The sequence below is a fragment of the Papio anubis genome, chromosome 2 (assembly GCF_008728515.1).
Source record: "Papio anubis isolate 15944 chromosome 2, Panubis1.0, whole genome shotgun sequence".
NCBI classification, from domain to species: Eukaryota; Metazoa; Chordata; class Mammalia; order Primates; family Cercopithecidae; genus Papio; species Papio anubis.
The window spans coordinates 172,729,360-172,754,396 of NC_044977.1; the positions used below are offsets into that span (position 1 = coordinate 172,729,360).

General features: G+C 41.6%; 2 protein-coding genes across 8 annotated transcripts in view; one reads left to right on the forward strand and one right to left on the reverse strand.

Annotated features, from left to right (window-relative positions):
- Positions 1-10,273: 10,273 nt before the first annotated feature.
- Positions 10,274-22,415, reverse strand: LOC116273845. Of its 2 annotated transcripts, none has more exons than XR_004182312.1 (2): positions 22,326-22,415; positions 10,274-12,527 (listed from the first exon to the last, which is right to left on the reverse strand). XR_004182312.1 is itself a non-coding variant. In XM_031663780.1 (2 exons), exons 1-2 carry the CDS (start codon positions 22,124-22,126, stop codon positions 12,335-12,337), a joined length of 864 nt encoding a protein of 287 aa, XP_031519640.1. In that variant the 5' UTR covers positions 22,127-22,153; the 3' UTR covers positions 10,274-12,334. The 2 variants fall into 2 exon arrangements, 1 of the variants encoding a protein (XP_031519640.1); XM_031663780.1 differs by lacking the exon at positions 22,326-22,415 and adding an exon at positions 21,456-22,153.
- LRRC3B (leucine rich repeat containing 3B) overlaps positions 20,543-25,037 on the forward strand; it is a 185,153-nt gene continuing 180,658 nt past the window's right edge. For 2 of the 6 annotated variants that reach the window (XM_009201810.3, XM_003895186.5), the window contains exon 1: positions 20,543-21,356. The gene's annotated coding sequence lies outside the window, so the exon portion shown is untranslated. Of the gene's footprint in view, positions 21,357-22,088; positions 22,173-22,206; positions 22,480-22,638; positions 23,631-25,037 lie in introns of those variants that run through there. The other 4 variants (XM_009201812.4, XR_004182313.1, XM_003895189.5 and 1 more) reach the window with 4 other exon arrangements.

A 25,037-nucleotide genomic window follows, 5' to 3' on the forward strand; every position in this document is an offset into this window, starting at 1 on the left:
GCCAAATCTTGCCTGCTGCTTGTTTTTGTAAATAAAATATTATTCAACACAGCTATATCAATTTATTCATATATTGTCAATAACTGCTTTGAACTACAGTGGCAGAATTGAGTGGCTGCAGCAGAGACCCCAAGATTCACAAAGCCTGAGGTATTTACTATCTGGCCCTTTACAGAAAAAGTCTGCTGGTGTTTGCCCTAGATCAAAATGAACATGAAAGATCTAAATGAGCCTGTCCAACCAAGGTTAGATGAGTGAACCAAGTTTACCAATCCAAAGTCATGAACTCTTCATTCCACAGCCAAGGTCAAGATCATAAATTCCATAGCCATAGGTTTGCAGGAGCATGAAGAAACTCTGAGTTATTAGTACTGAATATCCAATAAACAAGCTAAACATGATAAAATATTTTTAAAATTCAATATTCAATGTTTCAAAAAGCATTAATATATTCATCATAGGAAAAAATAAAACTTTATTGGAATTTCAAAAATTTATTTTATTTTTTATTGCTTTAATTTAAACTGCATATGACAGGTGAGGGCAGAGACAGGTAACTCCAATTTTTCCATGCTTAGGGCCTCTAAGGTCTTAAATCAATGCAAGGTCTTAATTGTGTCTCAAGGACTAGATGTTAGAGGCAGACCAACAAAATGTCATCAGCTGTCATTGTAGCTACTTTTCTTGTATTTCTATTCCCAAACCACCAACTGTCTTTTAAGGTTTTGTCATAGCTCTTCCGCTTTCCAATAGGCTACCTCAGTATAAATTCAAACTCTATTATATTCGTCTGTTTTCATGCTGCTGATATTTAAAAAAAAAAAAAAAAAAAAAAAAAAAGAGGTTTAGTGGACTCACGGTTCCACATGGCTGGGCCTCACAGTCATGGTGAAGGTAAAAGTCACGTCTTACATGGCAGCAGACAAGACAGAATTGAGAACCAAGCAAAAGGGATTACTCCTTATAAAACCATCAGATCTCATCATTCACTATGATGAGAAAAGTATGGGGGAAACTGCCCCCATGATTCAATTATCTCCCACCAGGTCATTCCCACAACACATGTAAATTATGGGAGCTACAACTCAAAATGAGATTTGGGTGGGGACACAGTCAACCCATATCATTCTGCCCCTGGCCCCTCCCAAATCTCATGTCCTCACATTTCAAAACCAATCATGCCTTCCCAACAGTCCCCCAAAGTCTTAAATCATTTCAGGATTAACTCAAAAGTCCACAGTCCAAAGCCTCATCTGAGACAAGTAAAGTCCCTTCCACCTATAAGCCTGTAAAATCAAAAGCAAGTTAGTTACTTCCTAGATACAATGGGGGTACAGACATTGAGTAAATACACCCATTCCAAATGGGAGACATTGGCCAAAATGAAGAGACTGCAGGCCTCATGTAAGCCCAAAATCCAGCAGGACAGTCAAATCTTAAAGCTCCAAAAGGATCTCCTTTGACTCTATATCTCACATCCAGGTTACACTGATGTAAGAGGTGCATTCCCATGTACTTGGGCAGCTCCAACCCTGTGGCTTTACAGGGTACACCCTCCCTCCCAGCCGCTTTCATGGGCTGGCATTGAATGCCTGTGGCTTTTCCAGATGCACAGTGCAAGCTGTCAATGTATCTACCATTCTGGGGTCTGGAAAATGGTGGCCCTCTTCTCATAGCTCTACTAGGCAGTACCCCAGTGGGGACTTTGCTCTATGTGGGGGCTTCAACCCCACGTTTCCTTTCTGCACTGCCCTAGCAGAGACTTTCCATGAGGGCCTTGCCCTTGCAGCAAATTTCTGCCTGGACATCTAGGCATTTCCATACGTCATCTGAAATCTAGGCAGAGATTCCCAAACCTCAATTCTTGATTTCTATGCACTGGCAGGCTCAATACGACATGGAAGCTGCCAAGGCTTGAGGCTTGCACCCTCTGAAGCCATGACCCGAGCTATACGTTTGGCCCCTTTTAGCCATGGCTAGAACAACTGGGATACAGGGCACCAAGTCCCTAGGCTGCACACAGCAGAGGGGCTCTGGGCCTAGTTCATGGAACCATTTTTTTCCTCCTAGGCCTCCAGGCCTGTGATAAGAGGGGCTGGCATAAAGGTCTCTGACATGCCCTGGGGACATTTTCCCTACTGTTTTGGCAATTAACATTTGGCTCATTAATTATGCAAATTTCTGCAGCCAGCTTGAATTTCTTCTCAGAAAATGAGATTTTCTTTTCTATGGTATCATCGGTCTGCAAATTTTCTGAACTTTTATGTCTGTTTCCTTTTTAAAACTGAAAGTCACCTCTTGAATGCTTTGCTGCTGAGAAATTTCTTCTACCAGATACCCTAAATCATCTCCCTCAAGTTCAAAGTTCCACAAATCTCTAGGGCAGGGGCAAAATACCACCAGTCTCTTTGCTAAAACATAGCAAGAGTCACCTTTACATCAGTTCCCAACAAGTTCCTCATCTCCATCTGAGACCACCCCAGCCTGGATTTCATTGTCTATATCATTATCAGCATTTTTGTCAAAGTCATTCAACAAGTCTCAAGGAAGTTCCAAACTTTTCCACATCTTCCTGTCTTCTTCTCAGCCCTTGAAACTGTTCCAACCTCTCCCTGTTACCCAGTTTCAAAGTCACTTCCAGATTTTTGTGTATCTTTTCAGCAGCACCCTACTCTACTGGTACCAATTTACTGTATTAGTCTGTTTTCACACTGCTGATAAAGACATACTCAAGACTGGGAAGAGAAATGATTTTAATGGACTTAGTTCCACGTGACTGAGGAGGCCTCACAATCATGGCAGGTGAAAGGCACATCTTACATAGCAGCAGACAAGAGAATTGAGAGCCAAGCAAAAGGTGTTTCCCCTTATAAAACCATCAGATCTCGAGACATTCACTATAATGAGAACAGTATGGGAGAAACCACCCCCACGATACAGTTGTCTCCCATTGGGTCCCTCCCACAACACATGAGACTTATGGGAGCTACAATTCAAGATGATATTTGGGTGGGGACACAGCCAAACCATATCAGTCATCATTTTCTGTTACTTTGGGTGAAAAACTTAACCTGTTTCTGCCTTCTGTTTATCATCTATAAATTGGGGATAGTTGTATTTACTCAGGAGATAATCAATATAAAGTGCTTAGAACAGAATCTGGCACTTATTCAAACATTCAGAAAATGTTAGTTGTTATAAATGCCTATTTAAATTCCGAATATACTTTCTTCAAAGAATATTTAATAAAAACTGAAAAAGGACAGTTGGGATAAATTAGTTTTTTCTCTATCAATGTTGGATCTTTGCAGTAAAACCATGTATCATGTTCTAATTTGTATAAAATGGTCTTTTATATCCACTATTCTATTCATAAGAATACAAACCACTTTTGAAAATATTTCAGTACAGAAGGAAAGGAAGAGAAGAAACACTGACTAATATTTCAAGTGGTATGCTATATAATATTATCTACTTACATCATTAGAATAAGCCTGTATTATTCCCATTTCACAAATGAGAAAACCAAGGCTTAAGAGTTACTTTTTAGCTTGCTCAAAACACATAGTGGATAGCCCTGCCATGACCCCAAAGATTGTCCTGGTTTCCTTTGGCTTTATCAATGTTACTCAACAAGGAATCATTTTACCTTCCAGAGGACATTTGGCACTGTGAGGTTGAAGAGGTGGAGCAGGCATGCCATTGACATCTAGTAGGTAGAGGCCAGGGTACTGCTAAATACAGGTATTTAACCTGTATTCGTTTGTTCTCACACTGCTAACAAAGACATACCTGAGACTGGGTAATTTATAAAGGAAAGAGGTTTAATGGACTCACAGTTTTACGTGGCTGGGGAAGCCTCACAATCATGGCAGAAGGCAAAGGCACATCTTACATGGCAGCGGGCAAGAGAGCATGTGCAGGGGAACTCCCCTTTATAAAACCATCAGATCTCATAAGACTTATTCACTATCACGAGAACAGCACAGAAAAACTCACCCCTTTGATTGAATTACCTCCCACTGGGTCCCTCCCACAACACGGGATTATTACAACTCAAGGTGAGACACAGCCAAACTGTATCAGTACCCTACAATGCACAGGACGGCTCCAAATTATCTGGCCCAAAATGTGCGTAGTGCTGAGGCTGGGAAACCTTAAGCTGCATTAGAGAATTGTTTTAAAAAGAATATTAGTAAAACAAAATACCTGCGAATAAGATTTCTAAAGGACTTGCTGAAATGGTTTCAGTTGATCGTTATTCAAAGTTATTGGTAAATAGACTCTTTTTAACTTTTAAATTTGATGTTTAACATCTTTTCTTAGTTTTGTCCACTATTCTCTGAGACTTATTAGTACGACTCTTTGTAAAAGGCTTGGAGAGTTTCAAGGAGAGAAGATGTTATTTGGCTTTACAAATACCATGTGGACATTGCCCTATATTAGCAGAATTCCCTCAGAAAACCCTCAAGATGCCAGACATGATTCCCAAGGCCACTGTGAATAATGCTGTGCCAAGCAGTGATACTTAGAGAGGGTAATATGGGGTATTTTTTTTCTAACTAATTGTATTTGTGATTCACATCTCTTTGAGCCACTGGCAGACAGGCAAATGCTGTTGCTCCCTCATCCAAGTGCCCTTCAAAGTATAGGGGCACTTCTTCCCCAACAGCTGTCATGATTGTTGGTTGCTCTGGTCTCATAGCTGCCTCCTTCTTAGAGAATTGTCTTCCATGGAGTGGGAGCTCTTCACCAGGGAGGTGACATCCCATCCTATTGAGCAGCCAAAGGCCAAGGACTGCCAAAGGGTATGAAAGGCTGGTTTCCTTGCTTTTAGGAGGACCAATTCTGCAGTATACTTCATATTCCAGAGCTCTGCATAAGGTCAGACTAAGGCTAGATTCCTGTTAAGACTACATCCTAGTTTAGATTCTTCTTCTGACCCTATTCTGCTTTCTCTCCTCCCCTTCTCTGGACAGTAGCTCCTAATAAAACACTTTCACCAAAATACCCACCGCAGGCTCTCATATTATGGAACCTGACCCAAAACACACGGGGTCCATATATCCAAATGGTGAGTATTACAGGTGCTTCTTTCTCCATAACAACATTCTCCTTGCTCTGCTACACCTCTGTGGTTCTTTAGCCAGGGGCTTAAAGATGATGTATGGGGACAATCAGAGCTAAGAAAAGTTTGATTAGAGATGACAGCATATTTTGCTTGCTAATCAGAGGACTTCTGGGAGCCTGTCTCTCCAAACTCAAACTTTCCTCTGAAAGAAGTTTGTTTCCTTGGCCTGAAACCAGACCCCAAGGCAATTGCAGTTTTGTCAGACTCCCAGCTCCCATCAAAGTTAATGAAGAGGAATTTTCCTTACTTCACCATTCCTACTGAGTTTACACATTTAATATTGTCAGCACAAAATAGTCCATAAAATTTGGTATCCCTTAATAAGGGTATTAATTATATCTTCTGTGAACAGATGAAATTGAATGTTTCCCCTTTTGTCCATGATACCTGAAGTATTAGAAAAATATCCTGACCTATTTGTAATACTCAGTCCACAAAGGTATGTTCACCAAATAATAAACAGAACAATTAGGACTATTTCTTAAGTATAATTTTGAAAACAATACTTGATGAGTGTGGGATTTTCTTTTTGGTAATGTTAGGCTTTTAAAATGCACCACCACCAGGGTAAGAGGAAATTTATGATTTTTCTCTCCACTCTGACCACACGCACATTTCTAGCGGGATTTTCTTTTGTCTAAGTGAAAGTATGCATTCATTTGTTCACTCCTTGCACATTATTCTAATAATTTTTCTGTCCAGGCACTGTTTTAGGCACGAAGAGACAAAGATGAGTAGACAAAACCCCTGCCCTCTTGGAGCTCACTTTCTCATAGGAAAACAGATAATAAACAGAATACACGAACAAAATAATATTAGCTATTGATAAGTGAAATGAAGGAACATTCAGCAGACTAACCCCTCACTTTAATGAAGGGGATAATAATTTAATAATTTAGTTAAATTCTTAACTAAAATTTAACACTTTGTTTAAGATTGTGACTTAATGTTTCTCTAATGAGATGACAATTTAAGTGAGATATGTGAATGAAGAGAGGAAGTAAGATATTTGGGTAATTGGGGAAGAGGTTTTTAGGCAGGGATCAACTAGTGTCAACTCCTTGATATTAAAACATAATTGGCAGGTCCAAGGACCATGGGAGAAGGTCAATGGCTGGAGCACAGAAAGCAACATGGAGAGTGGGGTAGGCAATGAACTACTGCATCCTACCAGAGGTGCTAACAAGCTTGGACAAGTCAGTTCTCCATAACCTCCCCCATGGCAGGAAAATTAGCTTTCTTTGGCCCCAGGTACTAAATGCCAGTAGCACCGAGCTTATCATGACAGCCAAAAATATGCCCCACACATTTCCAATAGTACAGTGGGATATAGTGTTAGTCTGAGTGGAGAACTAAGCTTTATAACAAGGAAGTGACATGATCAGGTTTTCATTGTTAAAGTTATTGTGGCTGCTGAGTTGAAAACTGGCTGAATAGGTACAGAGCTGAAGAAGATATACCACTTAGGATGCTAATGCATCGGTCCATACTAAAGATAATGATGACCAGAACTAGGAGTCATCAGTGAAGGTGACAAGAAGCAGCTGATTTGGGCATCTAGTTTGAAAATAGAGATGACAAGATATGCTGACATTGGAAGTCAAGTGTGAGTGAAAGAGAAGAGTCATAGAAAACTCTAAGGCTTGCTGTTGTTATTACTATTCTTGATTTTGCTTATAAACAAGTGTTAGAAATAATTTAGATAGCTATTTTATCCTCTTTTTGTCAACTTTGCATTTATTGGCATGTTTGTGTGTGTATGTGTGCACACATGCGTGCACATACTTTTACATTTGAAAGTGACTCTGTCACTGGGTTTCTCAGCCTTGGCACCACTTTGTTGGACAGCTATTTTGTGTGTTTTAGGATGTTTAGCAGCATCCCTGACCTCTACCTGCTAGAAACAATTAGTGCCTTCCAGCTTGTTGTGACAATGAAAAATATGTGCAGACATTGCCCAATGTTCCCTGGGGCACAAAATTGCCACTAGTTGAGAATCACAGCTCTAAGCAAAAGTGACAATGAGTCTGTGGCCCTGGTTCTGCCTCTAACTGTGTGTGCTTGGGCAAGCCACTGCACCTCTTGGGGCTCTCTTGCTTCCTGTGTGTTTATCATAAATCTCAGTAAGACGTCTGTTAATCCAAGTTAGAAGCTCTATAAATTGGTTAACCAAGTTCTTTCTGGGGAATTAACTTTCACTGAATTTCAAATGAATAGAGCCTCAAAACTATCTTATTAATATAAACATAAAATTAGTTCCTTCTGTGAGAAAAAAAACAAATGCCCTTACCAATTTGAGGATTGATTTTGTCAATTTAAACTGTAATCTAAACAGATATAATTTGCTATTGGGCATTCTCAGATCCTTAAATAGTTTCCGTAATTTGCCTATTTTCAAAGGACAGTTGAGGACTTATAGCCACAGCTGTCCGCGTGTGTGAGAGAGTGTGTGTGTGTGTGTGTGTGTGTTTTGTGGGCTTTACCAGGCAATTTGGTGCAATAAAGTTTAGCTTTTGGTTGAAAATATTGATTATAGGCACTGCTGATAATAATTTTGCTACATCACATTTGTTTCTTTGCCCAATTAGAGCTGTCCATAAACGGACAGATAAAATTGTCAAAACAGACAGAAAGATTTAGTGACAACCTCTTCTAAATTATTTTACAAAACTCCTAAGAATTTTTTGAAACTATTTCCTCTAAGTAATTGTATGATTTTTCTCATCCACTCCAAACTTTGAAGTTGAAGAGTGTTCATCATCTAAAGAAGTACTGATATAAATATACTGAGGCTGATATAGGTCCACCTCTAACCTCTCATCAGAATGGAGCTGGAACCATAGCTTAGAACTCTTCTTCTTTAGGTCTTGAGCTTTGATCACCATAACTGCAATGCCAGATGCTGAGGAAGCAGGCAAGCACAGATTTATGGGATGGGCTATAAAAGTATATTTACAAATAATGGATAGAGCAGAAAGTCAAATGACATGGCTACATATGTGTGCATGTGATGTAAGATGGCTTAGAGCTATTCTCTCTCTCCCTCCGTCTGTCTCTCTCTCTCTCTCTCTCTCCATCTTTCTCTCTGTGTGTGTCTCTGTCTCTGTGTGTGTGTGTGTTCTTTATTTGGATGAGCTATATGCAGAGTTTCTTCTTTATGAAATCTATAGATGCTTTTTTATTAAATGAAAAAGATAAATCAATTTGCTATATTTAACCTTGCATTCTAGCTTCTCTAAGTTTGACCCCTGCCAGAGCCATTTAAGGGAAGTAGAGTCATCTGAATGGAATGTGTCTGCCCCTTTTAGGCTTTTCCTGAATTCTAGGAAGCCAGGGATTTCTTTCCTGACCTTATTCAGTGTTCAGTTCTTGATGCTAAATGGTGGATTGATTTGTGGCATTGATTACTTTAAATTAAGAATCTATGTGTTTAGAGTGGTACCAATGGGGCTGGATTTGGTGATTTTGACAGGCATAACCTTGAGATGATGTTCATTATTCCAGTAACAACGAGGCAATCAAGCTTCAGGAAAATGGCAGTGATGTGGCCCACCCCAAAGAAGATCCAAGATTTATGGAGCATCTTGACTCTGAAGAGCTCTGTGGAACAGGGCTCTATCTGGAAAAGTGTTTGCATAAGAAAACGGAATACATTCACAGCCTAAGGCAGATCATCAGCATACCTTAGAATCCATTGGACCTAATTATCGGAAGTTCTAAAATTCTCATTGGCCAGACGAATTTCAAAGAAACGATTACTCTTTGTTCTTTCATTCAACAAATATTTCAATGACTAATTTTCACAAAGCTCAATGGTAGGTAGCAAGGGAAATACAAAAGTGAATAGGATATACAGCCTACCCTTAAAGAATGTGTAAATTGCATGGGTCAGATGATCATAGATAGTTTTAACCATATTACATACACATGACAAAATAAAATGTGTTTTATGATAGAGGAGGTGGTCAAACATTGTAGAATAACAAAAAATGCAATCAATTCTAGTTACAAAAGGAACTGTGTGTGGATTCCTCCAACTCCAAACAACTAAATACCCAATTAAAAGTGGCTTAAACCTATTCTGGAAATCTTGTTAAAATGCATGTTATAATTTAGTATTTCTGGAATACTGCCCAGGCTTCTTCAGTTTTAACAAGTTCCAGGTGATATTGATACATCTGGTCCACTGACCTCACTCTTTGAGTAGTAAGAACTTTTAAAATAAGATTTTGTATTATCTTATGTAACCAAAGTTTGGATGTAGGTGGTGGCCTCAGTAAGGACACAGGGTCATTCCATTGTTCCACTCCCCTACACTGGCTTTTCCCTTAAGGTCTCAAGATGGCTGCATTGATTCTAACCAGCACATATAGACATGGCAAAGCTCATGATTAGTAGGAGAAGAAGGATACTGCTTCTCTTGTGATCTTTTTATAAGGAAAAATGTCTTTGCTAAAAATCTCCCAGCAAGCTTCTTCTTAGGTTTCCTTGACTGGAATCGTGTCTGTTTCCCATTCTTCACTGCAAGGGCATCTGAGAAAGTAGATTTTCAGCCTCTGTAAAGAGAAATCGGCTCTACTGGAAGAATGGTGGACAAGATGATGGTCCTTGGGTGAAAAACCAACCATGTCTGCCACCGTGAGTCTGGGGCTCTGTTAGTCATGGCAATTCTGAAGGGCTAGAAATGCCTCATTAAGTTAGTACAAGGAAGGGATGACTGGACTCCATTGTATCATGGGTCACTTAGATAACGCCATATACCTTAATTTACCTCAGAATCTTCTTCTCTTATTGGTCTATGCTTCCCCATACCCTCTTGTCTTCTTGATTCAGAGCAGCAACTTTTCTTACCTGGAGTGTTCATATGGATTGGCTGTGTCCCCAACCAAATCTCAACTTGAATTTTTCCTCCCAGAATTCCCACATGTTGCGGGAGGGACCCAGGGGGAGGTTATCAAATTACAGGGACCAGTCTTTCCTGTGCTATTCTTGTGATAGTGAATAAGTCTCTCCAGATCTGATGGTTTTATCAGGGGTTTCCACTTTTGCTTTTTCTTCATTTTCTCTTGCTGCCACCCTGTAAGAAGTGTCTTTCACCTCCCGCCATAATTCTGAGGCTTTCCCAGCCATGTGGAACTCTAAGTCCAGTTAAACCTCTCTTTCTTCCCAGTCTCATGTATGCCTTTATCAGCAGTGTGAAAATGGACTAATACAAGTACTGTGATAGCGTCCTAAATGGTCTCACTATTCCCATCCCTTTTATACATTCCCACTATGTTGAATACAGCTGTCAAGAGATTTCTAGCTTGAAAATGTGCTTGTGATACAATTTGCTCAAAATTATATTATGGCCCCCATATCTTTTATTTTAAAATGTTAACTCTGTATTACAGTCTTCAAGTCTCATTATAATTTCCTCTCTGCTGCTTCTCTAGCCTCACCTCTCAATACTCCCCACTAAAAGTCAAAGTCTTTTTTTTTTATCTTTTTTTTTTTTTTTTTTAAGTCAAAGTCTTTGATGTTTAAGATGATAAGAGAAAAATTCTGCTATAACCTATGATTAAATTCTGTGGGTAAACAGTTTTGTAGTAAAAACATTCTTTTAATATCTCTGCAGGTTATGAAAAGTGATGATTGAACTTCCCTTTACTTGGAACATTGACACTTACCAATCCATCCTGCATGCTAATGCTTCATCATCAAGGCCATCCTTAAATATGGTAGGAGGCTTTAATAGTGAGAACTCCAGAGCCTTTTTACTGCCTGTAGGGGGAAAGTCACTTGGAGTCAAAGTTTTTATTTCCTTAATATTATGCTTAGGTTGCCTTCCCTTTCATGATTTATTAATTTTTCTTTCTGGTTTGCTCCTTTTCAAAATACATGATTTTCATTATTATCTTTCCCTCCTCTTATTACTTTTATCATTCTGCTAGATATAACTCATAAAATATGCACTGTTTCCCTCCCTGTTCCCCACCTTCCAAATATCATAGCTTTAGTAAAAATTACAAGTATGCATATGACATATTTCAGGTGCTTAGTAAATGTTCTTTCCATTCTCTTCCTTAGGCATGTATTGAGCACCTTGTATCTGGTTTGGTGGTAAGGAGATGAAGACCCAATACATGGTCTCAACCTTTAGATGATCACACTTGAGTTTACCAGGACAATGCTAGTGTGATTATAGACATGTTGGAAGAATGTAGATTGAGCATTGAGAATGAGAAGGAAATAGTCCTTAGGTCTGCCTGGAGAATCAGGAAAGGGAGCTCAAGAGGGTGTTAATGAGAGACACACAAAAGATGAGAAGCTGGCTGAATGAATTGGACGTTCCAGGCTGTATTTCAATGAGAGGCACAAGAATGTGGTGAATTTTGGGGAACTGTGAGCATCTAAGCTCAGTTGTACCACAGAAGAAAGAAGAATGACAGGGGGTGAGGCTAGTGAAATAGGCAGACAGGAGATTATAATGAGACTTGTGGGCTGTGTAATGAAGTTAAAATGTTATCATGAACCATTGAAAAATTTTGAGCAAGGCATGTCAGTCACATTAGCAGACTAAAAGGATCACTCCAACTGCTGTGCAGAGAATGGAAGGGAGGTAAGGGGAGAACTAGGGATGGTGAGACCTTTTAGGAGAATATTGAAGTACTCAGATGAGAAACAATAATGTTATGATTCAAGACAACAGGTGGGAAGAGGAGAGAGAGATGGTGTGCTGTGGGCCATTAGATAGTTATTTAGGAGGTACATTTAGTTGCATTTGGTGATGCACATGGAGGGTAAGGGTGACCTAAAAGTGAATATGTGGTGTGTGAAGAGAAGAATATAGCTTTCAGGTGTACTCATTTTGGAAAGATCTTTGCTTGCTGAAATCGTTAATGGCTCCTTGTATACATAGTTGTGTGCCAAACAAACCCAACAACCTGTAAATACAACTCAACCTTGATTCCTGTTAAAACTCCAGCAAGCACCTCTCTCCGTTTAACTCTTGAGGAACTGAGTACCATGGTTCATAGAAGCGGGGCATTGGCTGCGAGTAAATATTGTGCTTTTTCTCTAGGGTATGATCTCTATTTTTATTGAGCAACTGTCAGTAGGCCATGCAACACTGCCAACAACACACTGAAAATAGAATGAAGGCAATTACCTCAGCAAAGATTAACGCAGAAAGTAAAATTGCACTTATGTAATACTCATCTTTCAGCCACTGAGACTAGCCTTCGGTTGGTTTCTCTGTGTCTGTGTGAACATCATAACAGAGCAACAGCATCCGTGCCCATGTTGGAGGAATCTGCCCTCTGTTTCACTCCTTCTTCCTGTGTTCTCTAAAGCTTTCCTCGGAGCAGACATCAGAACACTGAACCGCTCCCACTGATGATCTCCCAGTAAAATGCTGCAAACAGATGAGAGATAATATTAGCTAGCAACATATCAGCACTCTTCTAGTGTTTGGCAACTGCTTGTCAGTAAACTTCAGGAAAATGCTTGCATTTTGAGAGAATGTCAGGCCTGAGTGAAACTTCAGAGACAGTCAAGCCAATCCTCTCATTTTACGGAAGAAAACACTGAAGCCTGCAGGGATTAGATGGCTTGTCTGTGGTTTCCTTAGTCCCTTTTAAGTTTAGATAAAGGACTGAAATCCCCGCCTCCACTCCAGCAAGGGCATTTCCTCCACACCCTTGGCTTCTTATGATGAAATCAGGACCACAGGGAAAGCTTCCCTGTCAAATCCCTGAAACACCCCCAGTGGGTGGAGAAAACTTTACAACAAAAGAAGAAAATAAACCCCATAATTAGAAACAGAACTGACTCCAGACCAACTAACAGAAATATTGTGCTGGCTTTCACGAGTTCTACGGAAGAAGGAAAAGAAAGCCTGCATCAGCACCTCGAGGCTTACATGTGGGTCTGGTGGAATGCTACCATTTTCATAAAACACACACAAATAACAAAAATGGCTATGATGGGGTGCAAAAGAAACAAGAAAAAACAATTCCTGAGGAGGGCCACATTGGCATCAATTATTGATACCACCTTGCTTTATTTTTTTTGCCCAAATCTCTGGCATTGAAAACTGAATTGGCTTAATATGTCTAGTAAATTGTAGTAATAGGGATATTAACTACATCTTATTGGGCCAAATCTTACATCTGTAAAGTATATATATAATATATAATGTATATACAATATATATTTATATATAAAGTATATATAATATATAAATATATACTATATACATAATATATATACTCTCTATACATTATATATATAATGTGTACATATAATATATATATCTCTCTCCACATGAGCCCCTGTTTTAGTTAGAGGGAGAAGGATGAGGGGGAAAGAGAATATTTGCCAGATACAGTGGTGTCATATATAATATCTCAATTGATTATTACAACCTTAAGAGATGACTATTTTATATTTACAGAGGAATCGCAAAGATAGTACAGAGCTCTCATATATCTTTCACACAACGTTAACATTTTGCATAACCATGTGGGGCTAACTTTCACCAGTTTTTTGAGGTATAATTCACCTACTTAAAGAATATACCTCAATGGCTTTTATTCACAGATATGGGACAACCAACAGTTCAGTCAATGCTAAAACATTTTTATCACCTCAAAAAGAAACCTCACACCCTTTAGGTATCATGTTTTTCATCTCCAACTCACACCACAGCCCTAAGCAACCACTAATCTACTTTCTGTCTCTGTACATTTCTCTGTCCCAGACATTTCATGTGAATAGAATCATACAATATGTGATCTTTCGTGACTGGCTTCTTCTTCTACTTACCATAGTATCATGGCCCATCCAAGCTATAGCATGTATCAATACTTCATCCCTTTTTATGGCCAAGTAATATTTCATTATATGGTTATAATATATTTTCTCTTTCCATTTGTCTGTTGATGGAGACATTTGGGTTGTTTCTACCTTTTGGCTATTATGAATCATGTGAAGCTAATTTTGATGGAAATTAAAATGTCCACTGTATTGCAAATAAAATTGATTGGAAACGCGATTTCAGATCTATAAGGACTTTGATATGTCCTAATACCTTACTTTTGAAGTAAACTGACTTGTTCATTCAGTCACTAACTAAGACCTTCCCCAAAGGGCAAGTCCTTAAGCGCATGCAGAGTGCAGTCTGAACACGTATGTCCTATGAACTTGACATCCTCAAAAGAGATAAATGTAAGGATAATTTTCAGTGTCTTCTTTTAAACTCTCAGTCAGGTAATTTGACCCTCTCTTTCAGAGTTCAAGAGTGAATGGGCCAGAGAGATATCTTAGTTTGGGTTATCCCAGATGCAAACCTTTGGGATAAGTGTGTGAATTCAAGAAATTTATTTGGAAAATTCTGGTAGAGGTGTAGGGCAGTGAGAGAGGGATGGGAAAGAAGCCTATAAAGAGTTCGCTTTGGGGCAAGCTAGTGTTGTGTGTAATGAGTGCTTAATCATACAGAGGACTTCTGGGGCACAGTGTACAACATGCCTTAGAGACAACCCAAAAGAGGAGTTGTGTGTGGATATTTATCCATCAATTCTCATCAGTTATTGTTAATGGAGCAGTAAGTCCCCTAGCACTCCTCAAAAAACCAGGCATAGAGAAGCAGGTGCTTCCTTGCAGTTGGAAGCTGTGGGATTGAGGACAGAGACACAAAGGTGATGTGCTAGAGCAGCAACAACTACAAGAGAGTGAGGCATTATGAAGTCTCCTCATGGGAAGGCAAGAGGAGCAACAGTAGAGCTTCCATCCTGATAATGAGACTTTCAAAGAAGACATTGATGAATACTGAGGCAACACCATAGACCTCCACTTACTTGTCTATAAAATGGGAACTAATTCTTTATTCATAAAACCCTTGATATTTAAAGCTGCAATTATATATGAAGCAAAATACCAGTCTAGCTCTACCCCTTACAGCTTAATACCTCAGGAAAGATTTCTATAAACACATTAATATGTGACTGTGGGATGGTAGATAAAACACACATTTTGGAGACAGATGATCCTGGGTTTAACCCCTAGCCTCAATACAGAGAACCTCTGTGCCCTTGAGCAAACTGTTTTTATCTATGAGAACAACTCCTCTCAATCCACAGTTCCCCTCCATCCACACTCCAACGTCTGGTAAAAAATGAAATGAAATTATGACAACATTTTAGCACGATGGCTGTTGTATAGCATGAGTTCAATAAGTGAGAGTTTTTCATATTTCTACTGGGGTTAAGAAAGAGATGCAACAAGTAAATATATTAACTCATTCAACAAATATTAATATCCTACCCTATGTAGAATTCTATTCCAGTTGTTGGAATATAGTGACAACGGATCCAAATCTCTGCCTTCATGAAGTCTACATTCCAGTAAATCACAAACACTGGGATCACGTTTTCATATTTAAGGTCCTATTTTTATTGTCTGGAAAAATAGGTTCAGTTTATGTTGCTTTTGGGCTTTTAACTTTGAAAAATATAAGCCTTACATCAAAGCATCCCAAAGTACTTCTCTCCAACTTTTAATTAAACATTTTCTGAGAGTCATTCCTCAAATCTTTCTTTGATGTTGCATTAGTTGAAAGCTTTTAGGTCCCAAATGATGGAATGAAAAGTTGAATGACTTTAAGTAAAAAGGGAAACTTATTGAAATGAGTGTATACATAAAAGTTATAGGAGAAACAGAGACATGGCTGGACCTTTGAATAGCTGCATCCAGGGGCATAGAAGCTACAGGGAATTGCCCTGTCTCTCACATCTGTACCTGTGTGGCAGCTTTATCACTCATACTGCAGTGTGGCTTTCTCCACATGGCAGACAATACACCTGCTCATTGCACCTATGATTTATATCTTGCAGCTTTAGCTACCAGAGAGGTTAACCCAACCCTCCTAGTTTTCTTATACAAAATTTCCAGAGAAGAGACAGTTCCACCTTGGGGCAAGGATTCTCTATTAGATCATGCAGCTTTGTAGTTACATCACAGTAATTATGTGACTGGGGCACTCCTAGAATCATTTAGGTATCCATACTATCTGTTAAGACATAGAACCCCAAGAAGGTAGATTCTCATGTCACGGTCGCCTTTCTGGCAAGAAGAATGTATAAACAGCAGCTCTGAAAGTTGGAGAAATAAACAAATAATAGAGCTAGAAGATATCACATCTTATTCAGTCCACACAGGTGTCCATTAGTAGAAGTGAGTCAACAGTACATTACTTTCTGCAAATTTGTCCAGTACATCCAAAACAAACACATTAAAAAGGAATGATTTACCATTTATGTGTCAGGGAAGTAATAATAATGTATGTATTACACATATTAATGTTCCTGTGTGCTTCTAAAATACTGTGGAACTTCAAAACATTTTCCAGTTTCAGGGATTAATTAGCTTCCCTGTGAAGTAGCTCATGACCAATATTGCCATTTTGGAAAATGAATGATTGAATTAGAAAGCCAAGGGATGTTGAATTACTCATTTTTTCAATAGGGTATATCAAGCACATGCTTCATGCATGTCTCAGGGCTGAGGGTTGTGGGGACATAAACTGAAAAAAATCTCTGCTCTCAAGGAACTTAGAGTCTAGTAAGAGAGGGGGACTTCTCAACATTGAGCCCTAATACAAGTCAAAACAAGGCTCAGGTAAGATGGATAAATATGAGAGACTAGAGGAGGTGATGAGATAGGACTGGGAAGAGAGTTAAATTGCAGAGGCTTTAAAAACACCATGAGAAATTTAGTTTCCCTATGTGAAGACATAATTAATTTTTTGATATAGAAAATATTATGAATTCATTTATTGACTAAGACTCCAATTGTTGATGAAATTATCTCAATAAATGAAAGAAAAATTTATCCATTTGCCTAAGTCATTCAAATGATCCATTAGTCCACTGGTTCAGTTTGCCTGGTGTGTTCTGAGCTAAAATTTATGATATTGTTAGAAGACTGGATGAATTTGTACAATTGATACAGCTAAACTGTTCAGGTTTTCATTATCTGGAAAGGGTCTGACCCCTGTTGGAGCTCTCCTGGTGAACCCAACTGCTATGTGGTGAGGAAGTCTTTGAGAACCTATGGTGTGATGCACATGGAGAACCCCGCATGAAGAGAAACTAAGGTCCCTGGCTCTCAGCTCCTGTCGGATGCTCAACCAATAGCCAACAGCCAACACAGCCTATCAGGTATATGGTGAGCCACGTGGGAAGTGGATCAGAGGTGCACCTTCTTCAGATTCAGGTTAAATAAATGATGGCTGTTATTTTAAGCCAAGAAGTTTAAGGATGGCTTGTTATTAGTAGTTAACTGGAACACCTTGTACAAAGGATTCATGATAATCATATCTTCACATTTTGATCCCATTCATCCATTAGACAGCAGAGTTTCAGGCACCTCAACGATTCAGATTTCAGAAAATCAATTCCTGGGCTCAGAGAAATGCATTTTCATTTCTGTAAAGAGTTTCAGAGAGGGAATACAATTTAAAATTCAAAGAATTTCCTTTACATGAAATATGTTCTGGAACATACTGATTTTTCAATCGTGTGTCCCTATTTCTAAAGAAAGTTAAACTGAAAACACCAATAAATCATATTCCCCTCTGTATTTCTATAACATTTGTAATATACACAGACAACTTGTACAAACCATCCATCTCTGACCCACAGGGGCCACTAAAGTAGACGTGAAGGTCCTGGCCCTGCAGCATTAGGCTTCCTTTCTAGTTCACTAATCAAAAGTTACAAATATAGCTTCTGATCCTTCCTTTTCCTCTCTCCTTCTCTCTGTATTGGCTGTCAAGACAAGGCAAGGGTAGCAACCAATCAGCTCTTTATATTAAACAGCATATTTTGCTGAGCTGGACTTGACTTCTGGTTGCTACAAAACAAATCTAAGTTTACATCAGAGGTGACAAACTCCATGCCCTGTCGTTTATCCTTTTTATAGCATGGGTGACACCAACAGTCAACAAGTAATGTTGATGACTTGTTGATGAATCAACAAAAACAGAGAACTTCCAAATCTAGAGGTTTCCTGTGTCCATAGTTAGTAGTATTTTAATTAAAAGACAATTAAATTAAAAACAAATTCTGCTGTTATTTACTATATAATTTTACTTTATGATTACTACAGGATTATATTTTTTAAAAAGACACCCCAAATCCCAGTGCCAGCAGAGATAGCCACTGGTAATGTTGAAGTATATCTTACTGTAGAAATGAGTCTATATACGTATATATTTTTACCAGAAAATATATCATACCTTAACCTCATGTTTACACATTTGTTTGCCAAATAAATCTATTTAATATATTGAGATTTTCTGTGTATTAGGCACCATGCTAAGTGCTTCATAAATGCTATTTCACTTAATTGCAACAATACTACAATGTAAATAGCATCAACCCAATTATACAGTCTATGTATTGGAGGTTCAGGTCCATAATCACAAAGTCAGCAAGTAGAAATGCCTGGTTTCAAACCCAGATTTGTCAACTCCAGATTTTATTTTTTACTATTCTACATCTCACTTTGTGCACCTGAAATTTTTGACTAAAATTATATTACAACCATAAATCATGATAATATTCACCTATTCACCTACAACATTTTAGTGTCTGACTGATATTCCATTGGATAGATTTACAAAATATTTTTACCATTCCTCTCTTGGTAGACTTTTGAGTTTAGTTTTGTTTCTTTTCAATTTTCCACTAATATAAACAACACTGCAATGAATACCCAGGTAGATAAATCTTGTTGCTCAACCTCAGTTATTTCCTGAGGATGAATTTGAAGAATTAGAGTCACTGGAAAAATGAAGTGTAAAAATGTTATGCTTTCAACAGCAATGCCAAATTTTCCTTCAGAAAAACTACACCAAATTACCTACCTGCTATCCAAATGTATCTATGTTTGTGTTCTAAAATGTCTTTTAAAAAACAAAAATTTAAAAAAAAAAACTTTAAACCACAGTCTTTCAAATCACAGTATCATAATGTCTCAGAGACAGAAGATAGCTTAAGAGTCATTTAGTCTCATCTCCTGCATTATGGACCTACTTTTTCATGGAGCATTCCTGATCTGAGGTATCTATCTTGTAATTTGTAGAAGGTGGGACAGAAAAGAAACAAGCAAATTTAAATATCCTTAAACTACAAAGCAATTTTCTTCACCTCTCAGCGATGTAACACTGTTCAAACTGTTGTAAAATGCATCCAGAATAAGAGTGCCTCAATAGAAATGAGGAAACTGGCAGGCTTTCAACATACTCGACACGGGTCATGAAATAATCAAGATTTTTTGGTCTTTCTCCACTTGGAATGGGTTTGCTCTAGGTGCTGGCAGCTGAAAATATATGCCTTGCTCTATGCAGTTGCTCAGCAGCTTGGTTTTCTTCCGCTTTTGGGAATTCAGAAAACAGAGGTGGGTGGTCAGTGGAAGAAGACTGATTGTCTAGAGACCAACATGAATTAAATATATATATTTTTTTACCTTTCCAGTAAAGGGACTGTGAGTCTAGCTGGATGTGTGGCTCCCTCCACCACACCCTAAATCAAAAGTTTCATCCCTGGAGTCTTTAATTCTAGAGCCAGTGAGATTTAGCTCATATTGAAGGAGAAAATGACCTTCAACTGGATAAGCTTTCCTGGAGTACCCATTAGATACAAAACACTGCTGGATGTTGCAGTGAGAACAAACAAACAAAAAGCACAGGGAATACTCATATGTGAGTGAAGAGATAAATCTATAAATATATAAGTTCCGCAAGTTATTGGCAAATAAAATTCTGAGAGGGCAAAGGGAGGGGAAAGATTTCTTCCTCTCTGTCAGAGGACTGGGGTAGTGGAAAAAAGCTGTAGAGAAAAGGTGGTATTTGTAGAGTCTGGAGAGCCGGGTTCCTCTGCCCCAAATTGGTGTCTAGTGCAGATATGGTAAATAATTAAAATCATGAAATAAGAACATCACTAAAACCAGTAATTTGACTTACTCTTAAAACACACGCGCAAACGCGAGCGCGCTCACACTCGCGCGCGCGCACACACACACACACACACACACGCACAATGGCGTGCGCGCGCTTTTTAAGGGGCCTAGAGACTCCATTTCGGCTGCACATTAAAGTCATCCCAGGAAGGAGAAGGGAAAATTGAATTTCACCTTCTTCTGCTTTAGAAAGCTAGACGGGTTGAGGGTAGGGATCAGGGACCACAACTCAACCCCGAAACTTTGGGCTTCCAGAACTGCAGGGGAAACTGATTCTGAGATCTGACAATGGAACCTGGGGCGGGAGGGGGGTACCTTATTCATAATCCTCCCTCACAATAGAGGAGCACAGTACTCGGCACCCAGTAAACACTCATTTGTCGAATTGATTTTAAGCCTCCGCTTTTCCCCCGAGGAGGGCAATCAATCCATTGCACGTTTTGCTCCTTTCACCAGTTTAATTCAGCTCTGATCTCAGTAGTTAGAAAAATGGGGGAAGGAATGGGGCCATAGACTGCTGCAAGTAGAGCTGTGTAAGGGGGTGCGAGGAAGGAAGGCGAGAGCAGCGGAGGGAGTTAATACTCCTACCTCAGCTGGTCTCCTACAGCCAACGCTCAGCCCCCGCCCCCTCTCTCCTTTCCGGACCCCCCAACCGCGAGGCGAGAGAGCAGCGCCGGCGAGGCGCTGGCTGGACTCTGACTGTCACGTTAATTCCCTGCTGCTTTTCTAGTCCCCAGCCGCCTCGCCCCTCCTCCCTCATCCCCAGGCTGGGTTTGGAGGCGATTTCCCTCTAGTGACTGAGCCGACTGCATCTGGGCAAGCGGCGCTTTGCCTCTCTCGCGTCTTTGTCTGCTCTTCCTGCAAGGCTACGGCGCCTGGAGCAGGGTCTGCAGCGGCCGCCGCAGCAACGCGAGCCAAGTCGTGCCCCGCACGGCAGCCCGGGGCCGCACCCTCGCTCGGTGGCGGCGCCCGAAAACGCCAGCCGCGCCACGCACTGCCTGCGTCCCGCGACCCAGCCGCCACGCACCAACCCCGCCGCCTTCGCCCGGAGCCAAGCCCGCCGGGCCGGCCCGGTCCCAGGTGGGCAGCTCGGCTTGCAGCTGGTTGGAGGTGGCGGCCGCTGCAGCCCTGGCAGCGCGCACACCCCTAAGCATACGCACCCAACGCCTCCTCCCTGAGCCACGAGGATGGAGCAGCCACCCCGGCCCGGGACTGGCGCAAGGTAAGGTGCAGCCGCCTGTTGCTTTTCGCAGCGCGCGGGATCATCCCTCTCCCCGGGTACCTAGGCCGTCCCTCCAAGGAACAAGTAGAGAACTATTACCTCAGTTCTAAGCCATGCCTTTCTAAGCCCCCCGATCCCTTTTGCGCAGACCCTGGGAGAGACCTCCTCCTGGAGAGATACAGTCGACCCTCTTTGCTCCTGTTCAGCCGGCTGCTATACAATAGTCTGCAAACTTTTGTGACCCTTCCCTGCGCGGTGCTCACCCCGTGCTGTGCAAGTTGCAGGTTTAGTTCTTGCATTCGCCCTTCCCCCAGCCCCTCTTGCCATATGCATCTGCCCATTTCTCTCTGTGTGTTTTTGCCAGTCGACTTTTCACTCCCCGCAGCTCTGGCTCCTGAGGCGAGGGTTTGGGACCCAGCAGTGCTCATCCTGCCTCTAGGAGCTCGGTAGGGACAGGGAAGGTGAAATAAGAGAGGTGGGACGTGGAGGATGGCTGCGGCCACCCCTGAAGCTTCGTCCAGCGCTATGGGAGTCAGTCCATCCTTGCACACGCCACCCCCAACTCGGCAATGAAACCTTTGGAGTGGCTTGCGGCTGTGCGCCGTGGGAACTGCAAGTGCAGATATGGGTGGGTGAAGTAAGTGGCTCAGGGAGGGAAAGGCTGCTCGTGCGGTGGAGGAGGAAGCTGAGGGTCGGGTAGATCTGCCCACGGTTGAGGGAAATGAAAAGGTACTGCTAATGTGGACGAGGGGCCAGCCCTGAGAGGCCATCTGACGAAGAGGAAAAGGGATTTGAGTCCAGAGGGCGCTGGCCTGGGTATGTAAATACAGATGGGGGAGGGGCTTGGGTACCTGGGGGCGCGTGGAGACAAGGAGTGGAGCCCTGGAATGCCGGGCCCTTGGGTACTTGGGAAGGCAGGCTGCTCAGTGCCTGGGATGGGGCGATCTCCCTCCCCATAAGCAAACAAACCTCCCCGCGAGAATCTGAATGCGTTGGCATCTTGGGTGGTGACTGAATGGTCAGATCGCGGACCAGGGATGCTTCTCCATGCTCTAAGAGGACCATAGTCTGCTCTCTTCTCTGGCACCCGCTTGCTTCTACGTTCCTTCACCTCCGCAGCCAGGTCGGTAGACCCACGCCCACCTTCTCTGCCAGGCGCTCGGGAGTCAAGGATGTTTCCGCAGCCGCAGTGTAGGAAGGGGACTCCTGCCTCCCAGGGGGAGACGTGTGTGCGGGGTAGAGGGGAGTCCCCAGCGCCCGGCGAGTAAACAGGGGTCCAAAGTGGTTGGAGGAGAGCGCAGGAGCGGAGGCTGCGGTGGGAGCCACTTTCCCCCGCCCCTCCACAAATCGCACCTGGGCGGAGCGAGGGAGTGGGGGGAACCCAGTGCTGCGCCCGGGAGGCTGGGGAGCGCAGAGCTGGAGGGCGCGCAGGGAAACGCAGAGCTAGGAGGTGTGGGCCTCGGGTGAGGGAAGACCCAGCTCTTAGACCTGGGAGCCCAGGCAGAGGTGGATCTGCCCACCTTGCAGTTTCCAGGTAGATCCTTCTGGTGGTTCCAGATGCTCTGGCAAATGCAGGAAGGGGAGGTTCTTTTCTCCTGTGCACCCCAGCAATCTGGAGTGCAAGACCGTTTGCGGGAGGGGGCTTAGTCAGCTGTTTCGAAGAGGCAGCCTCCCCTCCCTTTTATCCACCTAGCCCCCTATTTCCGGGTGGGGGCACAGTGACTTCCAAGGACAGTAAGCACCTCACTTAACCCTTCTCTCCCTGAGGAGGTGTATGCTCCTCTCCCAGAGGTGCCTTTGGCTGAGAGTGGATCCCTGGTTCTTAGTAGCCCTATAGGGAAATATTTGGTTGGGTGGGTTTGGAACCCTGTACAACCTTTAGGTCCTCCCTGTTCAGACCTTCCACGTGCAGGCTTTTCTTACTTTCTCCGCGGGTGCCCTACAGAGGACTCCTGCTCCTTTGTACCAGTTGGGAAAAAGCAAAATTCAGAGCAGTTCCTTTTTCTGGGTCCCTCGCCTTGGCCACATCGAAGGAAACGTCGACTCGCCAGGGCTCCCGGGAGAAATCCCGAGGTCAGTCCCTCCCATTCCGGGGCACCCCTGGAGCAGGTAGCTCCCTGCCTTAGCGGTGGCAAACTCCAGAGCCCCAAGGAGCAGAACGGGGATTCCCTGCGCTCAGGCTCCTGGTGCAGTTCCTGAGCACAAAGGCCACACCCTCACAGGACAGGCCTGGTGAGAGAGCCGGGCTTCTTCACAAGCACCTGGATACCTGAGGTAGGATCCTAGACTTAAAACTCACACTCCACGAGATTTAGCTCTGACCCCCGCCCCGCCCCCTCGCTGGGCTCATTTCTTTCTGAATGCTTATCTGTCGCCTGAATTTGCGCTCTGGCCACTTCTTTTTGCATGTCGAAACAAGTTAGAATATGTCCCTTGGTAACTTGAGGAAAGACTCCAGATCCACATCAAGGTGGGTTTATTTCAGGTTGCTGAACCGTGCTAGGGAGACAAATAGTAATGTAACAATCAGCGCTAGCTAGCGGGTGTGGAGTTCTTACTCTATTCCAGACACTATATGTGATATTGTGTATGCTTGTGTTAGATTTAACCCTCACAACAGTCCTGAAAGATGGGTAGAGATACTTATCTCATGTTATAGATGGGGAAACCCAGTATTGAAGAAATCAAGTTGTCTGCTTATTGGCATTCAGCCAGGAAATGGTGGGGCTGATTGGTCTGGTGAGCAGAGAACACTGAGTATGTCCCATACTCCCAGCCCTATTTGGTACTGAAAACCCTTTGTCTAGAAGGAAGCATGAGCGAGGCCCCTAACCCTTTACTCCAAACTGCAGGGGCATCCTGTGAGTGCCAGTCCTGGCCTGTGAGCCCCTGTGACCAGAGTATTGGGAAGACTGATGTTGCATATCGCCTGTCTCAAAGTTTGGTATAGTGGAATACTAGTACTGTAAATCAATTTACAAAACTGGCTACTGGTACTGGACTTCTCTTCTGAACCTTTCGTAGACATTCTCTTTTTAAATAGGAAGATAAATGGAAGGAGGGATCCAAATATGAACAGGGATTTGCTCTGTGGTCAAGAACTAGAGGCAGTTTTATGTAGCAATTGTATTCAGCAAATGAAAGCCTCTCTCTGAATTGAGTCACAGAATTAGAGCTAAGAGGAATCTCAGATGTCATCCCACCCAATCCAGACTCAGGGAGGAGATTCAATGCTGAGCTCAAGGCCGCTTGGTGCATTTGTAGCGTAACTAATGCTAGAACCACTGCCTTTTGACTGTTGCTCAAATATGGTACCATTATACATAAATAAGTTATGCTCACTCCCGCTATTTTTTTTAGCATCTTAAAATTAATTAGGAAAATAATTTTTATTTTAAAAAGAGTGTTTTGCTTATTTTCCCATAAATGCTTCTCAATCAGCATAAGCAGAAAAACTCTATATCATATATAATGAATAAGCTGCCACAAATGTGACTCTTTTTGCAAAAATAAAAATTTGCAGAATATTTATAAGTCTTCAGATCAACAAAAATTAACTATGTAAGCCTCCTCTGGATGATTCTAAATAAGATTAAATGATTTCTAATGATTTTAGCAAAGTCTTCTGTTAGATTGAGTTGCTTCATCCTTCCATACTTCCAAGTATTTGTGAAAATAATA